General features: G+C 41.1%; 1 protein-coding gene across 1 annotated transcript; it reads right to left on the bottom strand.

The window, feature by feature from the left end:
• Positions 1 to 421: 421 nt before the first annotated feature.
• UACA (uveal autoantigen with coiled-coil domains and ankyrin repeats) lies at positions 422 to 18,230 on the bottom strand. Its single transcript, XM_009868910.1, has 19 exons — positions 18,195 to 18,230; positions 16,402 to 16,535; positions 15,745 to 15,833; positions 14,567 to 14,631; positions 13,515 to 13,572; positions 12,965 to 13,035; positions 12,755 to 12,861; positions 11,668 to 11,849; positions 11,213 to 11,250; positions 10,713 to 10,799; positions 9,452 to 9,559; positions 8,390 to 8,422; positions 7,787 to 7,885; positions 7,567 to 7,603; positions 6,667 to 6,719; positions 3,050 to 5,740; positions 2,348 to 2,500; positions 1,341 to 1,406; positions 422 to 602 (listed from the first exon to the last, which is right to left on the bottom strand). The coding sequence occupies exons 1-19, from the start codon at positions 18,228 to 18,230 to the stop codon at positions 531 to 533; spliced, it is 4,179 nt and encodes a 1,392-aa protein (XP_009867212.1). The 3' UTR covers positions 422 to 530.
• Positions 18,231 to 18,555: the final 325 nt, after the last annotated feature.

Raw genomic sequence — 18,555 nt, 5'->3', positions numbered from 1 at the left:
ACGTACACCTGAACACCTTCCACCTACCTCTAACTGAGCGTGTTCTAGTACATCTTGAGCAGCTTACGCAACAAAACAGCCACTTTCTCTTAATCGTTAAAGGAGATATACAGCTACAATACTTAGCCAAGCTCATTTGAACATTGTTGATTTTTTTAACCATGAGAGTTCCAGTTAATACACGAGAGTTTCTGGGACGAGGCCTCGCTCTAATAAGTGGTCAATCAGACATCAAAAAAAATTTAACTACTATGTCATCATTTTGACAGTCAGCTGGTGTACCAATTTTAAAAGATGTTCTACATCGTTTATAAATCTAACGGAAGTGTCAGATCCGAAACTTAGTAGCCCTATTTTACTGTTTTACAGGGAGAAAATATTTCAGCTTTGTAAGTTGTTTCATATTTGGAGGTCCTAATTGCAGCTATATTATCACAATTACATAAATCTCATGGAGGTTATCACTACTACCGTCATCACAGCACTCCTACAAGATGCAGCAGCCTTCAAGAGCAATGGCACTAAGCACGTCAGCAAACAAGTCCCTGTCTCATTCGAATGATCTGCAGTAAAGCAGCTTGGACATCTTCATCCATGTGACCCTAGAGTAAGCAAACACTTAGTTAAAAGAAAAGTTTAAAAAAAAAAGAAATCCCATGAAGTAACAACCATCTGTCACTCACATTAGGAGACTCTTCAAAATTACCCAAAAGTCTTAACTTATTGCTCTATTTTCACCGCTTTGGGAAAATCTGAAATACTTCAGGAATCCTGTTTTTCTGGTTTGGGGTGTTTTTTTGTTTTGTTCTCATGACAGAAAGAAGGCTCTGCCTCTCTGACACAGCACCTTCATTTATGAAACGCAATGTGTGAAAACAGATTGCTCCTGTCCTCTGGACTCCACAGCCTACTGCCGTCGCAATGGGCCCTCCTTTGCAGGCTAAAGTAGCTGAGGTGTTAAGACTTGATTTAGTCCTTTGTTCAGTAAGAGCCACTGGCTAAACCTACAATAAGTTTTCAACTTCTCTCCAGCACTAGCTGGGATGATGCAGAATGAAGAACACACATCACCAGACACCATCAGCCTCCAGAGTAGGCGAGTGGTAAATATATATTTATAGACAACTGGCAGTAAGGAAATGGCACGATAAGACTACAGCTGTGGTGTGTGCTCGCCTTTTTTTTGTTGGGTCAGTCCATTCTAAATGAAAATTCTCAACATGAAAACAGGTACCTGATGCCACTTCAAGTTTGAGACCTTCCACTACGGCAGTTAGAAACACATCTCAAGAATCTCTACACTGAAAGAGTAAAGCAATCTGAACGTGAGACTATCATACCTGTACAGCACTAAGAAGATGTGTCCGGTAAACTGCAACTACCTCTTGATGCTGCCTTTTAGCATCCTATAAAAAAAAAAAAAAAAAAAAAAAGAAGAGGAGGTGAAGTCATCAAATTCTTAATATCTCCTGCCTATTTCCAACTGGGCTTGGTTCTGGTGCACTTAGAGACCGGGCAAACAGAATTTCAAGGTTAAAGTCAGCTATATCCCCTCCATCAATCAAGAAAGAAGTCACTGCTTCACTTTATTACCTACTCATAGCAAAGTAATTTTGCTGAAAGGCTGTCAAAGACAAGTTGATCTACTGCGTCACCCCAGGTGCTACGATTAAAAACTTGTTTCATCAACAGCATTAGCTATTTCTGTAAACCCAGCCAATTTCAGCATGCTCTGCCTTGTAAGGGTCAACCTTGCCCGTACTATTAAAGATGTATCCTACTTTTGCACAGATTCACAAATAACTAACTTTGCTCACACGTAAAACTTTAATTGTGAGCTGTATTGAAGTCACAGGGGCCACAAACCTGTTTGCACACAAAAATCACAGCGCTCACCATGAAGAGTTCCCCTTTACTCTGAGCGCTTAAGGATAAGCGACACACTTCACATTTGCAGACAAGGGAACACAGAGTCAAATCCCTTGCGAAAGGACCACCTCACCTCCTTTCAAAGTCAGAAAATACACAGCTGGTGGTTTTTTGCAAGAAAATACTAACATGGAACTTGCATACAGAAATGGTCTTGGCACGAACCACAGCAGTGTATCTTGTAAACACAAATTTTCTCTAAATTGTGTCCTTTTAATCTGGAAAAGTTCCCAAACATTAGCAGAAGCAGCAAGCAATCAAAAAAAACTCCAAAAACCCACAAATCCCAAACCATGAATACTCTGATTCTGAAGGCTAAGCCCACAGTCAGTCCCAGCCGCCACGTACATCCCTGTTTATCCAAGAAACTGTAAGCAATGCTGCTGCATTTCAGACAATACCTCGCCCAACTACTTACAGCCAGCTGCTGCTGCAGGGTCTTCACTTGGTTCTGGAGCATTTCAACCTGCTGGTTCTGCCTCTTTGAGGGGATCCCAGCGGTGTACGTAAGCTGAGACAAGCCATTAAGAGCTTGTTTCAACCGCTCCACATCATTAAGCAGCTCCGTTATCTTAAAAAAAGCACACAAAAAATCTCATTTAAGGATGTCTCACCAAAACCCTAATATTCTTTAAAGACTGTTGCAGATCAAGCGCTGAATGGTCTTTGTTCCAGCTTGCCATGGCACTGACTCCATAACATGCTATCACAGGTTCACATCCTGCTTCATAGCACTGAAATCTCCAAGTGTGGACCCTGGAGGTCCACCAGCAACATAAACAACTTCTGCTCTAAAGATACTCTTGGTCTAATTTCTAAAAAGAACAACGAAGCACCAGAAGGTAAGATAGAGATACTACAAAAATACAGCTTCAATGGAGGAATAAGCTTATAGCCCAAAAGTCTAAAACCAAGCTTGGAAGTTTTAATGGAGTCTAAAAACCTAAAACACACACGGAGTTAGAACCAGGACTTCATCTTAGCAAATCTGGGCCAGTCCTGGGTACCTACTACTGCTCAGTACACGAAGCCGCACTCGAATGCTTAACTAGGTAAACGTGAAGTCTAGCTGATGGTCCTGACATTTCAGTTCAGCATTAGGAACTATCTGACATCCCACCTTGTTATCCTTGGCTTCCACCTGCTTTGCAGATTCCTGTATTCTCTTCTGCAAGTCAATAATTGTGGACAATGATTTATCACACCTTTCCTTTTGGTCTTTAATTTCTTGCTCAATACTGCAACTCCGTAACTGAAGCAGCTCCTTTTCATCCTTTAAGGAAAGCTCGCTCTTTCTCGCTTGCAAAGCCTCCTTGCACGCTTCCTCGTACTTTTTGTTCATATTGGACAAATTTTCAGCTATGCCGTTAATCTGGGCCTCCAGAGTGCTTTTCATGGATTTGTATTCTGACATGTCAATCACTTCTTTGCCTTCCAGATCTGTTAAAGCCTGCCGAGCGAGCTGAATCTCAGACTGCAACTTCAAGATTTCCTCACTTTTAACTTGGTTTTCTTCTTCCTTGTCTTTCAAGCTGCTTTTGATCGCTACAATTTCTTGTTCCAGCATTTCCTTCATCTGCATATACTCTGCCAAGGGTACTGAAGACTTTTTTAGACCTGACAATTCCTGCTCTAGTTCCCCTACTTTTAGCATTTCTCTGTCGTAGCATTCCTTCTTCGTTCGGAGGGCTGCCTTTAGATCCTCTACAGTGTGACCAAGAGCCTTCTTCAAGGCTTCAATTTGCTCCACTGAAAGATGCTGAGCCTCAAGAGCCAGGGGCTGCTGGGGGCCCTCCCGCAGCTCATCTGTCTCCTCTTTTTCACCCGTGTATTTCTGCAGCAATTCTCTCAATTGCTTATTCAGCTCTCCCATCTTGCCTGCAAACATGTTCTCCATGGCGCGGGATTTCTCTGCAAGGACGTAGTTCTGCTGCAAGTCATTCTGGATGGACAAAAGGCCATTCTTGAGCTTTTCATTCTCCTGCTTGCACTTCTCGTTTTCCTCCTCACTTTCTCTGCACTTCTGTGCCTGCTCCTGCAACTGCGCTTTCAATTCCTTCACTGTGGCTTCAAAGCTTTGTTCTCTGTCTTCAAAGGAGGCAACTGGGGCGTATTTTGACTTAATGCATTCTTGAATCATGTCAAGTTCCTTCTTTTGGGCTTCAATTTCTGCATGCAACTGCAAAATTTCTTCTTGACCCCTCTTACGTTCAGTCATAATCACAACGTTGTTCTCCTGAAGTTCTTGCACGCTTTTATTTAAAGCAGTCACTGTAGTTTCATGATCTTTTAAACTTATGTACTCAGTTTGTAATTGATTCTCTAAGAGCTTCACCTTATTTTCCAGCATTCCATTTTCTTCGTTTACCCTCGTGAATTCTTGCTTTATCTCTTCTGTTTTCTCTTTCAGATCTGTCAGCTCCTTATTAGTCTTTTCTAGAGTGTTATTCAACACTGTTTTAACCTCCTCATGTGTTGTAGCCAACACATACTGATCCCTGAGAGTCTCTCTCACCGCTGCATTTTCAGAAGCTAGTTTGCAAACCTTTGCTTGTTCATCATCGTATTTTTTCTGAAGCTCAGCAAGCTGCCTTTCAAGTTCAATACCATTAGATTTTAAAGCTTCCACTTGTTTTTGGTGCTGCTCTGGAGACAGGTACACAGCTTGGAAGCGCCCGATGCTCTCACTTAAGTTGTTCTTCTCTGCCAGCAACTGTTCGGCTTCTGCTTTGCTTTCATTGTACTTCTTCGTTATTTCAAAAAGCTTTTTGGTCAGGTCACCAACAGTCAAATCGTTTGCTTTCTTCAATTCTTCATGAATTTTTAAAGGCACATTGTGGCTTTTAATTTCAGTTTTTAGCACATGGATTTGCTGCTTAAGCATCTTGTTATCGATCTGCAACCTTTCAAGTTCCTTCTGCAGGGTTTGATTCTTCTCCGATAATTCAGAAATTGTCTTCCCAAGCTCCTCATTTTTTTGCTCGAGCCCACTCCTCATTTGCTCATGGTCTTCTGGCTTGACATGCTGAGCAAGTTCAGCTTTCTGACTCTCAGATTCCCTCCTTAAAAGCAGAATCTCTGCCTGTAGTTTTTCACGCTCTCCCTCCATCTCTGCTAACTTCCTTGCTTTCTCGTTCACTTCATTGGATAACAAACCCTTCATGTTTTCAAATTTCTCTGAAGTTACAGAGTGAGCTAACTTCGCCGCCGTTTCTTTGAGCTGCCCTTCTAACTCCGCAACGTTTCTTCCCTTTTTATCTCGCTCCATCTCCAACTTGCCAAGTTCCTTCTGCAACCTTTTATTTTCCTCCACTAGCCTTCCTTCATCTCTCTTAAATTCTGCCACCAGCAATTCATTCTGCTTAATCTGGTTCCTTAGCTTCCCCACTTCAGCAGAGGCTCCTTCATACTTCGCTTTCATTTCTTTCAACTGCTCCTTCAGCTCCTCCGTTAGCTTGCTGTTTCCCGAAGCAGCTTCACTAGTCAGGTGATCTTTCAGAGCAAGAAAATGGGCCTGCATTTGCTTAACTTTGCCTTCAGAGTCAAACATTCTTTTCTGCACATCTTTTAAAGCATCTTCCAGTTGTTTTATCTGTCCATCAGACTCCGCCTTGCTTCTTTCACACTCTGATGCCAAAGCCTTACATTCGGATACCTTGAGAGACAGTTCTCTCTGCAATTTGCTGATTTCTTCTTTTGCTGCACCATAACAGGTCCTCATGTTGTCAAGTTCTTTCTTTAAAGTTTCCTTCTCTGAACTGGATGATTGGTTAGGCAGGGAGAGCTCCAGGGGTCTCAGCATAGACCTAGACTGAAGATGAATCGGCACAAACATTTACACGTTTGACAAGTCACACACAAAGCAGCTGGCACGTACATCACTGTCTTAAACCTAGGTCGATATGAGCATAAAATTTGTCTGATTACTTCTAGAAACACACTAATTATTTCTGTTCACATTGCATTACGTGTCAGCTTTTAACAGTAAAAAATCTTGAATATAGCTCTACATTATTGTTTCCCAACCACCAGATCCTACTGACAGGAAAATGCAGGTATAGCCTATGCATTTACTTTCCCTTGCTGTTCGTGTTTCATCACTTACGTGCTAGAAGAAATTTCATTTACTGAGAGATCTCCCCTATCCCTCAAGCATGTGAAAATAATTTTTAAAGGAATTAGAACAGAGCATGTCATGGCTAACAGAACCTTCTCTCTGAGAAGACTGAGGAAAAGAGCTTGTCAGGAGGGACTATTCCCTCTCATACGTGACTCACTCTGATGGTCTGAGGACCTGGTTTATAACCAAATTGTTGTTTTAAAAGGTAGCTAGCTATCAGCAAACAAAATCGGCAAAAAAATTATTGTATAGCTGGCAGGAAAGTAAAATCTCCTGAATTTTAGTTAAATTTAAAGCAGGGGGAAAAAAAAAGAGATGCAAATACAATCGCACTTTACACCGTGACTGCTGATCCAATGTGCTGCTGATTCAGTTTTCAGAACGCTCATTACAGACCATGCAGCATCCAACAACTTCACAGCACTTAGAGCTATGTCACATACAAAACTCTAGAGGGCACCAGCAGTTAAATAAACATAATTTATTATTGAAATTAAATTGTTTTTGAAAATGTTGCATTCAGAAGTAACATTTAACGTATGCACATTTATAAGTATATTTAGCTTTCCCAAGCATAACTATCTTGGAATTCTCTCAAGTGGCAAAATATTTATTACCTGTGATTCCACAGCAAACACTTGGCCTTGTTTAAGTAATAAATCTTCTTTTCCTAGATTTGCAAAGCAAACAGCATTTAGTTTCTGTTAAAAACCAGTAACACATAATCGTAAGAAGTAAGATTTTTCCTTCCTAACTTTATTCTCTTCAGTGAAACCGCGCTAGGCTGCAGGGTGGTGTTTACAGACTTGATATTATAAAACTGCTCCATAAGTCACATAGGAAGTCTGGACAAACTCCTCCTAAAGAAAAAAATATTGTGCCAGGCTAGGTAAATTGTTCTGCAAAACAGCCACGAGAGCCACCCTGAGCTGGCTGCATGCCTGCATGTCAACATGCCAGGAAAAAGCATCCCCTTGCGCTCCAGATAAACACTCTCACATCAGCTTCGGGCAGACGGAGTAACACCTTAGATTACAAAAGCGCAAGACGGGCCTCTAATTGGGTTGGATGCAGAAGACTTTGGTTTCTGGAAGTAGAATAATAACTCATAGAAAGGATAAGCTGAGATCTTGCGTTTAAAGGCACTTTCCAACCTGCCTACTCTCAAGTTTTCACGACGACCATAGTTCTCTTGTCCTTAGCTACACAGGAGTGTTGCTTCAAACACAAAGAACAGAAAGGGGAAGACTCCATTTGGGGCATGGATCTCACTCATCAGGTTTTTCATGTCATTAGAAGATCAGTAGGTGAGACTGATCAATAGTGCCCTACCACTCGCTACAAACACAACCGCACCCGGCTGCTGCACTCCGGGCTCTGAATTGCAGACACATAATGCTTGGCTGCAACTGAGACCGACAGAAGGAAGAGACGGGGAAAACACACCCCACACCCTGTGTCTGTGTGTTCTAGCACTGCATCGTGCCCGGCAGGTACTAAGAATTAAAGGTACTTACTATTACCAAAGCTACTTCCAGAGCCCATGAAGTCAGCCTAAAAACGAACAGCAAAAATCAAAAATCAGCTTTAGATTTTTTTATGCTACGTCAAAAGCTAGGGATTAGAGGGCAGGGAAAGCTTTCACAATGAGATAACCACTTAAGACTTTCAACAATTTAAAATTGCTCAAGTATTTACTACTGCAATATCAATTACATTTCAAATCAATTAACGTACTTCATAATACTTGAGCTTAGCTTTGAGAGCTTCAATAGTTTTTAAGCTTTCTTCCTGCTGTTTCTCCTTGGTAGTTAGGATTTTCTTCAATTCATCTTTCTGAAAAAGAAAGAGTGCCAAAACAGCGAAAGCCACAAGAACAGCCAAATTCATACGATCTTGAGCAACTCTTAAAAATGTTTAGAGCAAACTTCAACCACTATCATCACACCAAAAGAACTCCTAAATTTTTTGATTCTGAAGTTCTTCCACAACACAGCTACTCTACCAGGAGTCTTGAAGAACGACAACAGGCAATATGCATCAACACAATTCACTATCATTTAATTTATTCATATTTATTTGTCTAACATTTCTGAAAGTCACTAAAGAGATACTTATAATATTAAGTCTGCTCTTAAGGCGCCATAGGGATTATACTTATTATTGGTAGCAACAGAAAAGCTGTGCAGCTGTATAAATAAGAATACACATCAGGAGACTTTTCATTTAGCATTTATAGACAGCTATTCTTTTCTCTATAGTTTTAAATATCATTACGTCAATGCAACAGTCACCTCCCCAGTTCACAGCTCTATTACATTTTAAGGCGATATATCGTACCTCATTTTCAAGATCATCTGCAAACATTTGCTCCTGCAAAAATAACAAAAAAAAAAAAAATCCCCCCGCAAATCATTTTCTCAATAATGTTTAAGGGGCTTATACACAGTTCATGAGCTGACAAGTGTACCCCAGTCTCTAATTCTACATCCTTCTGACTGTTCCCTTTCACTCAGCATCTAGCCTGTGGCAAGATAAACAGAAGTGAAGGGCGTTTGACAGAACAATGGCTCTTGTCACGCATAGGAGGAAATCGGAATAACACATACCCAGGCAGAAGAGCATAGTTTTTCAGAAGTTGATTTTGAAAAGTGAGCATAAAGGAGTGAGTTCGGGGTTTGTTTGTTTTAAAGGCAATGCTTAAGATAGAAGTTCAGACAAGCCAACGATTCCAAGGAAAAATATTCTTTCTATCTAGATGCTATGTTTAGGGGAAGCTGCTTGTGCTTTTAAACATACCTCTACAAAAACACAGTGAAAAATCAAATGTGAGCCTCCACAAAGAAGAAAAAATAAAATAAACCCTGCTTTTGTCTTCCTCAGTTCCACTCATCACATTAAGAACTCCATGTAGAGGGAAGGTTTTTAAAAAAATCAGGGTTTCAAATTTGGCTGAGAAATTTTCTGTTGAAAACTTTTGCTTCTGTTTTTGCCAGCTGATTATTTTTCTCTGTGTTACTACTTGCAGTAACATCCAGAAAATAAGCAGTGGCTGTGATATAATACCGACCCACAGAACCTACATTTAATTGGGCAACATGCCAGAACACCTCATGGCTCACACCGCATTGCAAAGCAGAGCCATAAACGTTATTGCTCAAATTTAAGGGTATCAGTGAATGATGTTGTAACATGTCTCCTCACATTTTGAATTTTACTATGGGACCAAAGGTGTTTGCAGCAGAGAATGACAGTGACCCATACAGAAATAATTCACAGGAAAGCAGTGGAGACTACATCCTAAGGATCCATGCTTTCCTTTTTGCTTCTGCCAGCCTCCTCTGTCAGCATCAGGTGGTTATTACAGCTTTCAAGTCAGGTTATTCCAATCCCCAGGTTTACCTCACTCAGTTGTAGTTGTAGCCCACTGATCCTATCCAGTAGTAGCCTTTGTTCCTCCTGCACTTCTCTCATTCGATCTTTCAAGTCTTGATTTTCTAACTCCAATTCCTTAAAAGTTAAGTAAAACAATTAAAAGAACAAACAAACAAACCCCACACATCACCACGCTACACACACACCGTGAAAACTAAAGAATCTGAACTAACAGTTTTAAGGTTTATTAAAGACACCAAGCCTAACAAGCCCCCCAATTATTTTGTGGCCTTACTCCAGGCAAGTTTCATTCTGAAGGTTTATTTAAGTACAAGCTCCATGGTCTTCAAGCTTTTTGGCTCCAGACAGCTCACTCTCGTGTAAGTGTACACACAGGTTTTAAATGTATGAGCAGAGTAAGGTTATTTTCAGTGCTTACAGCACTCAAGAGGCCGATTGCCTGCTGTCTGTTGACAGGTAAAAATAACTAATGTTAAAACAGTCCCTGAAAACCAACCACTGCAGCCAGAGGTGCAATGAAAAAGCCTCCCTGGCACGAAACACAGCAACCTTTGCTCGGGCTGGGCCGCCCCAGGAACACAGAATAAATCCAACAGGCAAAAATAACAGGTCTCCACCATGTCAATCAGTCCTGTGCTCACATAAAAACATTAAGGCGTGTTTTACTCTTGCCTGATAATCCCTTCCTTAACTGCGGTGACTTCCGTAGCTCAAACCAGAGAAGCTGCATTCAGAGATCTTTACCCTTTTACTAGGAAGCACTGTATAACGAAGGCTTCATTCTTTCAGTGGTTTGTTCCCCATAAGTTAAAACACTTACCTTTTCAAAAACTAATGACATAGCAACAAGATGAGAAAATTAGTTAGTAGACCAGTTATGATTAGGCTGATTTTAGAAAGACGCTGAAATATCTCCCTGGAGAATGTTAAAAAAATAAATCTTCCTAGTTTATGCCCCTGTGATTTTACTGCAGGCAATAGCAGACAGAAAGTTAAGAGATGGGCAGGGTTAAGACATGAACAGACTCGCAATTATTTCTTACACAAACAAGTTTTGGTGTTGTTTTTTTTTCCTGAAAAAATTTAGGGCTTATCTGCATAATTGTCACATTACAGTCACACAATTAAGTTTTAAGCAAACAGCAGCAGGTACGACCTTTCTGAATGGAATTGCTCACGTTTATTTTACAAGCGCATCTGGTCTTTAGGATGTCTGGTTCATTAAACACGTGGGAACACACAAGTCACAGAAATCGTTCTCACTTACCTGAGCACTGTGTTCCTTCTGATACAGCCTGACACTTGTCTCCTCCTGCGCATGCAGCCGATTCCACTTCTGTGACGTATTAGTAACCTGTTATTGCAACAGCAAAGTATTAATTTATGCTGCTATGTTCTTCAGATATCCCTATTTCTGGGGACAGAGAGCTGCTATAAGCACCCATTTCAGCTTCCACTGGGGAGGCAATACCACCAACATCCACATTCAGACAAACTGCTTCTCAGTAAGAGGTCACCCATGATCTCATCCAGACAGCAAAGGGGATATGCTTGTCAAAACTCTAATCCTGAATATGCACACCATTGAGTATTTTTTCAAATACAAAGAAACAGTCACACGATCTGATCACAGGGGGAATCCTCTCAGACACATATCAAGTTAAGAATTAATAAATAAAATACTAAACTAGTTTTACATCATAGCACAACCTTAACCACCCCCTCAACACCACCAGGGATATACTGCCTTAGGGTAAACAGCCTTACCTTTTGCTCAGGCTGCCCTTTCTTCATGCTGTCTCTTGCTAAAAAGTACCATAAAAATATAAGGTTAATAAATTTCAAGGTTAATAGTTTCATTCGGACTCATGCAACACATTTCAAAAACTAGATTCACCACCGCCCCAGTTAATCAAATACTGAAACATTCCCAAGCACAAAGTTTGTCTATAAACAAGGCTACAAATAACTGCTGTGATCGATACTGCCACGCCAGGGTCAGCAGCGTTAATACTTCAAGGCATCAGAGCCTGTATTTACGTTAAAAGCTTTGCTAAAAACAAAGACCAAACGCCTTCTTTCCTCATCCAAACAGGCAGTGTATCACCTTTTCCTCCAAAGGACTACTGCTCCCCTCCAAAAACCAGTTCCTGATGACCCAGCAGTGGGCAGGTACACAGTTCAAACAAAAGAGCAAACAGCTACAGCCGTGTTCCTCATACCTTTGCCAGAATCCTCAATGGCAGCTTTTATTAAAGCCAAAATGTCAATGTTGTCGCCAATTCTGGCATAGTAAGCACAGTCATGACCGAGGCCATCAGTCAAACTGGCATCCGCCCCATTTTTGAGCAAGACTTCGACTGCATCCTTGCAGCCATACTCACAGCCCAGCATTAAGGCAGTCCTGGGGGAGAAAGACAGCATCAGAGACTCCGGGACCTCGTGCTTTAACGGAGAAATCACAGAAATAATCCTTCATGCACTTATGTCTAATCATGGAAACTTGAGTCAATCTTTCCTCTACCAAGAGAGGAAACTAAGCTTTAAGAAGTCATTTAGTCAATGTTTAAATATTTGTTGAAAAGCAAAACAAAAACATTATAGCAGCAGGATTTTCATCATAAAACTCAGCGTAAGCCTACTGCCTTTGAGAGCCACTCAGCGTTTTGAAAATGCTTATGACTCCAGCCTTCTCTAGCTAGAAACAAATCTCAATACACACAACAAACACAAGACAAGAAGTTTAGACAAAGTTTGGGAGGGGTCAAGTGCTTGGGAGCCCTGGCAACGCCTTCCAAACACTTGCCACCTTCAGAACATGCAATGCAATGGCCACGCTCTATCCCAGAGCAGCCTCATGGCCGGTGGCCACCAGGCGAGCATCCTCCAGGAAGTAACCGGCAGAAGTAGCAGCTACAAAGAGAAAACCCTTCCCCGACCCACTTCCATGACTACAGAAGTAAACATTTCAAGGCCCTTCAGTTCCTTCGGAGCTGCAACAGGACAAGTACTTCATGAGAGAGTAAGACTTTTGTTGTGACCTGTTTTGCAAATTGATCCAAAAGGGTGCAAGATGCAGCTTCGGACCGGCAAACCCTTAAAGCAACCAACTGCAGTCACACACTTAGATGTAATGAACAAGCAATAACGTGGCCAATTATCTGTACTATTGAATGAGCACTTCTGAACTAAATCCCAGGTTCTTTTCCACTGAATTTAATGTATTTATTCCGTAGCCTGAAAGCCACGGGACAGCTTTCTGCCCGTTAACTGTCAGCAGGCCCGCTGGCAGCGCTCTGCACGCGTTACCTGTTTTGTTTGTCCCTGGCATTTACATCCGCTCCTCTGTCTATCAGAAGCTGACAAACTGCGGGACGACACATCTGAGTGGCCAGCACTAGTGGTGTCCTCCCGTCCTGAAGAGAGAAAGTGGAGAAGTAAGGAAAGGGAGAGAGAACATAGAAAGCACGAGCACTTCAGTAAGGCTGGTGCAGGGGAATGCTGTACGCAGCAACTTACTCCGTCCTTTGAATTCACCAAGGCCCCGTGATCACACAGCAGCTGTATGCTAGAGGAGCAGTCAGACATAGCTGTAAGAGAAAAAGAAGTTTTACTGCTGAAAACAGCCTTTGCGAAACCCCAAACATCTCCTTGGCTCTTTTTATTTCACAAAAACTAAATTAGAATATGCTAAGGCTCTACGACTCAGTTCTCACACATCCATCTCGAAAGCACGTGAAGGAAATCAGCTGCTGCTGTTGAAGCTGATGACGACGCAGACAACGCAGAGTAAAGGCACCTTCACCTATCAACATCACTTCACTAACACACTGGTCGTGACGCTTGGCCAAGATTTTACTAGACAAATCATGGGCATCAGAAGACTTTCAGATCTACCTCTGCTATGACTGTTAAGTTTTTCCTGAGGACAAACATCATGACAACATAAAACATTTTCTCCTACTACAGTCACCAAAATTAAGAGAAGAATTCAGCCCACTTGAAAATTAATCTATTAATTAAATCTAGATTTCATATTACAGATACTAGAAAAGCAGAACATTTTTACCGGCATCATGAAGAGCAGTTCTTCCTTGAAGATCCACATTCTCCGTTGGACAGTTGTACTGTTAAAACAAGTAACCCCAGTTATCAGTTAGGGTTTAGGCTGCACTTAGAAAACATGAAATGCTTTGAATTAAAACAATAGAAAGTGATTTAAGAAAAAAAGAAAAATTGTACTTTCCAGTATAGTGACATACATGAAAGAAAGGACTATGGGAGCACTGGAGCGCTCTGAACGTATTGATCAGAAGTTGGAGAAGTAAATTAGACCATGAAAAGAAAATGCACAATTCATCCAAGACTTTACAAAGACTTTCCAATGTCCCTTCTCTACTACATGTCATTACTCCTTCACTACCAGTATCACTACTGGTTCTGGCACTCCAGGAAAAAAAGTGCCATTTACATCTGCATGGAGATACGCCTCAAATATATAGAAGATTAAAAGAACCCATTAAAAGTTCAAAAAGAAAAAAAAAAAAAATCAATTGAGCATAAACTGATGAGGAATAAAAAAAGAAAAAAATAAACATCACACAAACATAAGACAACCTCCCAATATTGTTTCAGTAATGAAAGATTATGGATCTAAAAGCCCATCTTTTGAAAACACTCCTCCAGAGCAGACCTTTCAGTGTTACTACTCCAACTTGATTTGATCACCTACGTGAAGAGACAAAAAAAATAAATATTTGATTTTAGCACTCTTTCAGCAACAGTGGGTTGAGCGCGGTGCTGACAATGACAACATCGAGATCGCGGGTTCGATTCCCGCTCGGTCCCCATGTGTTGCCTGGTCCAGTTGAGAGGTGGCGTCCCTGCCCATGGCAGGGAGGTTGGATTAAATGATCTCTGAGGTCTCTTCCAGCCTGGGCCAGTCTAGGATTCTATGATTTATTATTAAAAGGTCTTTCTACATGACTGTCATAGTTTTTAGAAGAACGCAATCTTTCTGAGGGTAAAAAAAAGCATCATATCCCAATTTTGAATCAGTATATTTAAGAGCACCTTCTTTTCTTTCCAGACTAAAAACAGCTAAGCTGTATTTTTCAGTACCTGCAACAGCTTCTGCAAGCATAAAGCATGTCCGTATTTTGCAGCTAGGTGCAACGCGTTTCTACCTGAAACGAGATCAACATCGATTCAGGATGTTTCAAGTATGCATTTAGAAAAACGACGCACAAATTCCTCAGGAAGTCTAGTACTAATCATCCAACACTGATTAATAAAACGTTATTTTGTACTTTGCTAAAGCTTTAGCATAGTTTATCCCATCTGAAGAAAATCCTGCCATCCTCCTCCATAATTCTGTACACTTCATGTCACACACTGCTCATCGTGCGCTAGATGTACAAAACATCAAGATACATACGTGTCTTCTGACTGCTAGAGCAAGTTCAGGACAAGAGACACTTCAGATCAATATTCACATCATTTCAGACACCACAGTCCCCATCTCTCCCCCTCAATTCTGTCAGCACGATAACTCTTTTCTTATTGTAGAGAAACTGCAACCAAGGATTCAAGTTCAACAGTGAAATTAAACTCAAAATACTACAAATGACTCCACATAAGCATTTAAGAATATCTGTTGTACGAAAGGAAAAGGCTAAGCTACTTCTGCAATGAAGCTGAAAACAAGAGAACATTCATTAAACATGTTAAATTATGGAGGTAAAATTAGCACCCGTTTTTAAGTACCTCTTCTGCAAGGCCTTCACACAAACTCTGACGCACACGTGCAAACCAAGAAGGTAGCACAGACACAAGCTGAATTTCAGGGCTCAGTACAGGTGTATGAACACCTACAATAGTATTCAACTGAGTACTGTACTTCACAAGCCTCAGCAAAATAAACTTAGCATTTAAATGAACAGAAATCCATTTAAAACCATTCTTACATTATTACTCTCAACTAGAAATGCTAAACCCACCAGTGAGTCTGGATCAGGCAATATAAGCAGCTAAAGCAGCAAAACCCCAAAGCTCTCAAGTTCTGCTGCTCTCATGAACTCATACATGACAGGACATGACCAGTTTCCAAGAAGTTCAGCAACAAGTCAGACAGATAATCAATTCTAATTTATTTTTTTTTGCCAGCTACAGGAAACTAGAGAAAGGAGGCAGATCTACGCTCTAGTTCGGCTTAATTCTACTTAATTCCAAATAAATAACAAAAACAAAACAAAACAAAAACTTTTGCAAGTTGCACTTGGACAGGTGAGGAACCCTACCTGCAGCATCAGTGGCTGTGATGTCAACTCCATGAATAAGGATGGTGTTCAAGCAATCCAGGTTTCCCTTTGACGCTACAACATGGAATCTAAAAGCAGAAAACATCTTACTTAAGCACAACTGCTTTATCTGCAGGAAAGTCAAAGCAAGCAGCTGTATACTGAAGGCATTATACAGCACAAATTCAGCTCTGGCCAGCATCCAAATCCAGTTCAGAGTTTTGCAGATATTCCTTTTAAGAACAAGATAACTTCCTGGAAAAGTAATCATTATTTACTTTAAATACAGCACAAATTCAGCTCTGGCCAGCATCCAAATCCAGTTCAGAGTTTTGCAGATATTCCTTTTAAGAACAAGATAAATAATGATTACTTTTCCAGGAAGTTACTTTAAATCAATGAAGCAGGTGGAAGAAAACATTTCTCTTGAATATTCAAATCTGTCAAGAGCAAGTATTTAAAAACTGATCTTCACCTGGAAGTGAGGATGGTTTATGAAAATTTCACATTCTAGTTTAGATGAGGCTGGAATCTAACCCCACGTATCGCACAGATTTATATATTTAAAAAGAGGCTTTAGAGCAGCAGCAAGATTTAGGAATTTAGTAATTTTCAGTAGCTTCCCAAGTCCATTTTGAAATACTGGAAATTACTTACGCAGACCTCCCTTCCACATCCAGTTTCGCAGGACTGACTCCTTTTTTGGCAAGGATTGACGAAACCTTTTCCACATCGCCCCTTTCAGCTGCTTTCATTAACCTGTCATCATATTTGTTCCAGTCTGTGTTCAGCTGTGTAAGAGAATAAGAAAAGCAAGAGAGTTTATGGTACACTATTGATCTACTGAAGGAACTAGTTCCCTGTCCTCATTCTCAAATAAAGTTTTCAGACAGTTTCTCATATTATGTTGCCTTTAGGCATCTCCTTCTAGCCCCTCCATCTGACACAAGGCGTCCCAGACAGCTAAAGCCAAGCTGGACATTGATGCCCTGACATTCAAGAAGCTTTTAATAGAAGAAAAAGGCCTATAAAGGAGTATTATAGTCAAATCTAACTCTACACAGCAAAGGAATTTACTGATAAGTGAGCCACACACAGGCTGGAGGGGCATGAAGTTATTTATCACCACGGATCAGCAGTTCTATGCCTCACTGAACAAAGACCATTAAAATTAGTAAACCTAGTAACTTCCAAAATAGAGCAGCCAAGGAGCAGCTGAAAAAACGTATTTGTTTCTTGTATCCCTCCTGTTGGGTGCATAACAATGAGCTCCTCTGCCTCCTTAAAGCTCCAAACCCACTATGCCAAAGCCTTGGCAGTTTTCACATGGAAGCGAGAATAATAGACGAAAACCAAAATCTATGTACGATCTTCATGTTAAAAAAAAAAAAATGAATATCAAGATAGAACCGCCTTCTCCTTAAGACTGTCTTACTAGCAAAGACCAACATTTTTCAAGATTTAATGAAAGAAAGTCTGCAAGATCTGCAACGAGAGCGTGAATGCCAGCAAGCTGGTCCTCAGAGCAGACAGAGCGCGGGTTGGCTCGGGAAAAGAGGAGACACAAAAGAAGAACAAAGCCACAAACCCACTGCGACCACCCTGCCCCTGTAAAACAATCTGTGTAATGGAGCTGTAACCATCATTATCTTTATTCCCCATTCCCACAACAAACAAGATTACAGTGATCATAAAGCCTTAGCAATGGCTTATTCAGTACAACACTTGCTAAAAGTGACTATGAAGTAATAAAAATAGACAACTAATGAAATTACAACCACCAGTGTGGCCTGAAGTGCAGGACTGATGTGTCAATCCATTAAAACACCCATTAGCTTAAAAGCCAAGCCAGCCTGGCTGGCACAGCGAAGTCACCGGTGACATTACCGCTTGCAGCAAAAGTTGCATCCGTTCCCAGGAGGAAAAACAATATTCCTCTGCTAAGCTACCTTATTATGCACGTTTTATGCTTTATTTTTAAATACCTTAGAAACTGGACATACCTAGCATCAAACTTTGTTCCCTCCAAATTCTTTTGCATATGACATTCCATGTCCTTTCAGGAAAGCGATCACATCTCGCAGGTTTGCTACCAGGTTTGGAGGGCCAAGAAAACCCTTCACCAGCCATTCCTTGCTCCCATTTCATGTATCTTCCGATTAGCAAGAGCAGTATTTTAAGAAAAACACACCATCACCTCAATTTTTTTCCTCCATCCTTCAGATATAACACTTAAGTAAACTGCATCTATTTTCGATGATGTACTAAATCAAATGCTGCCACCCAAGCATTTCGCATTAAAGGGAAATTCCTCACAGTAAGAGTTGTTAAAGACAGATATGATGCCCATCAATTAAAAAGAAATTGTTAAAGAACATTTACAAAATTCAAGCTTTTGCATTTTTGCAGTTGTAAGCTGCTGCCACCGCTGCAAAACCTAAGATACCTACCGTGTCTTTAGCTGCACAGGAAAACCAACAAGTCATGGTAGAACTCGCAGCTTTGTGCTGCCAGAAGCAATCAGTTTATCTCGCCTCAAGTTACAAACCCCTTCAGCTCCGAGCACCGAGCCGGAGCTCAGACAGGCTGCGTCGAGAACCGTGTTCTCTCCACCACCCCAAACTCATCTTGCTCCATCCTTCAGCTTAGCTTGGCTCCCCGAGTATATTTTCTCCATCTTCAGGATCTTCTTCAGACTTCATAACTTTTAAAGAAAACGTAGGGGCTCCCCCTGCCAGAGGCTGCCCGCCGGGGGTCCGGCCGCCCGCTCAGTCTCTCACCCGCGATCCCCGAGCAAAACTCTCCCAGAGC

Source organism: Apaloderma vittatum, unplaced genomic scaffold (genome assembly GCF_000703405.1).
Source record: "Apaloderma vittatum isolate BGI_N311 unplaced genomic scaffold, ASM70340v1 scaffold1960, whole genome shotgun sequence".
Classification (NCBI taxonomy): domain Eukaryota; kingdom Metazoa; phylum Chordata; class Aves; order Trogoniformes; family Trogonidae; genus Apaloderma; species Apaloderma vittatum.
The sequence above is the reverse complement of the archived record's forward strand: the minus strand, read 5'-3'. Positions and strand labels throughout refer to the sequence as shown.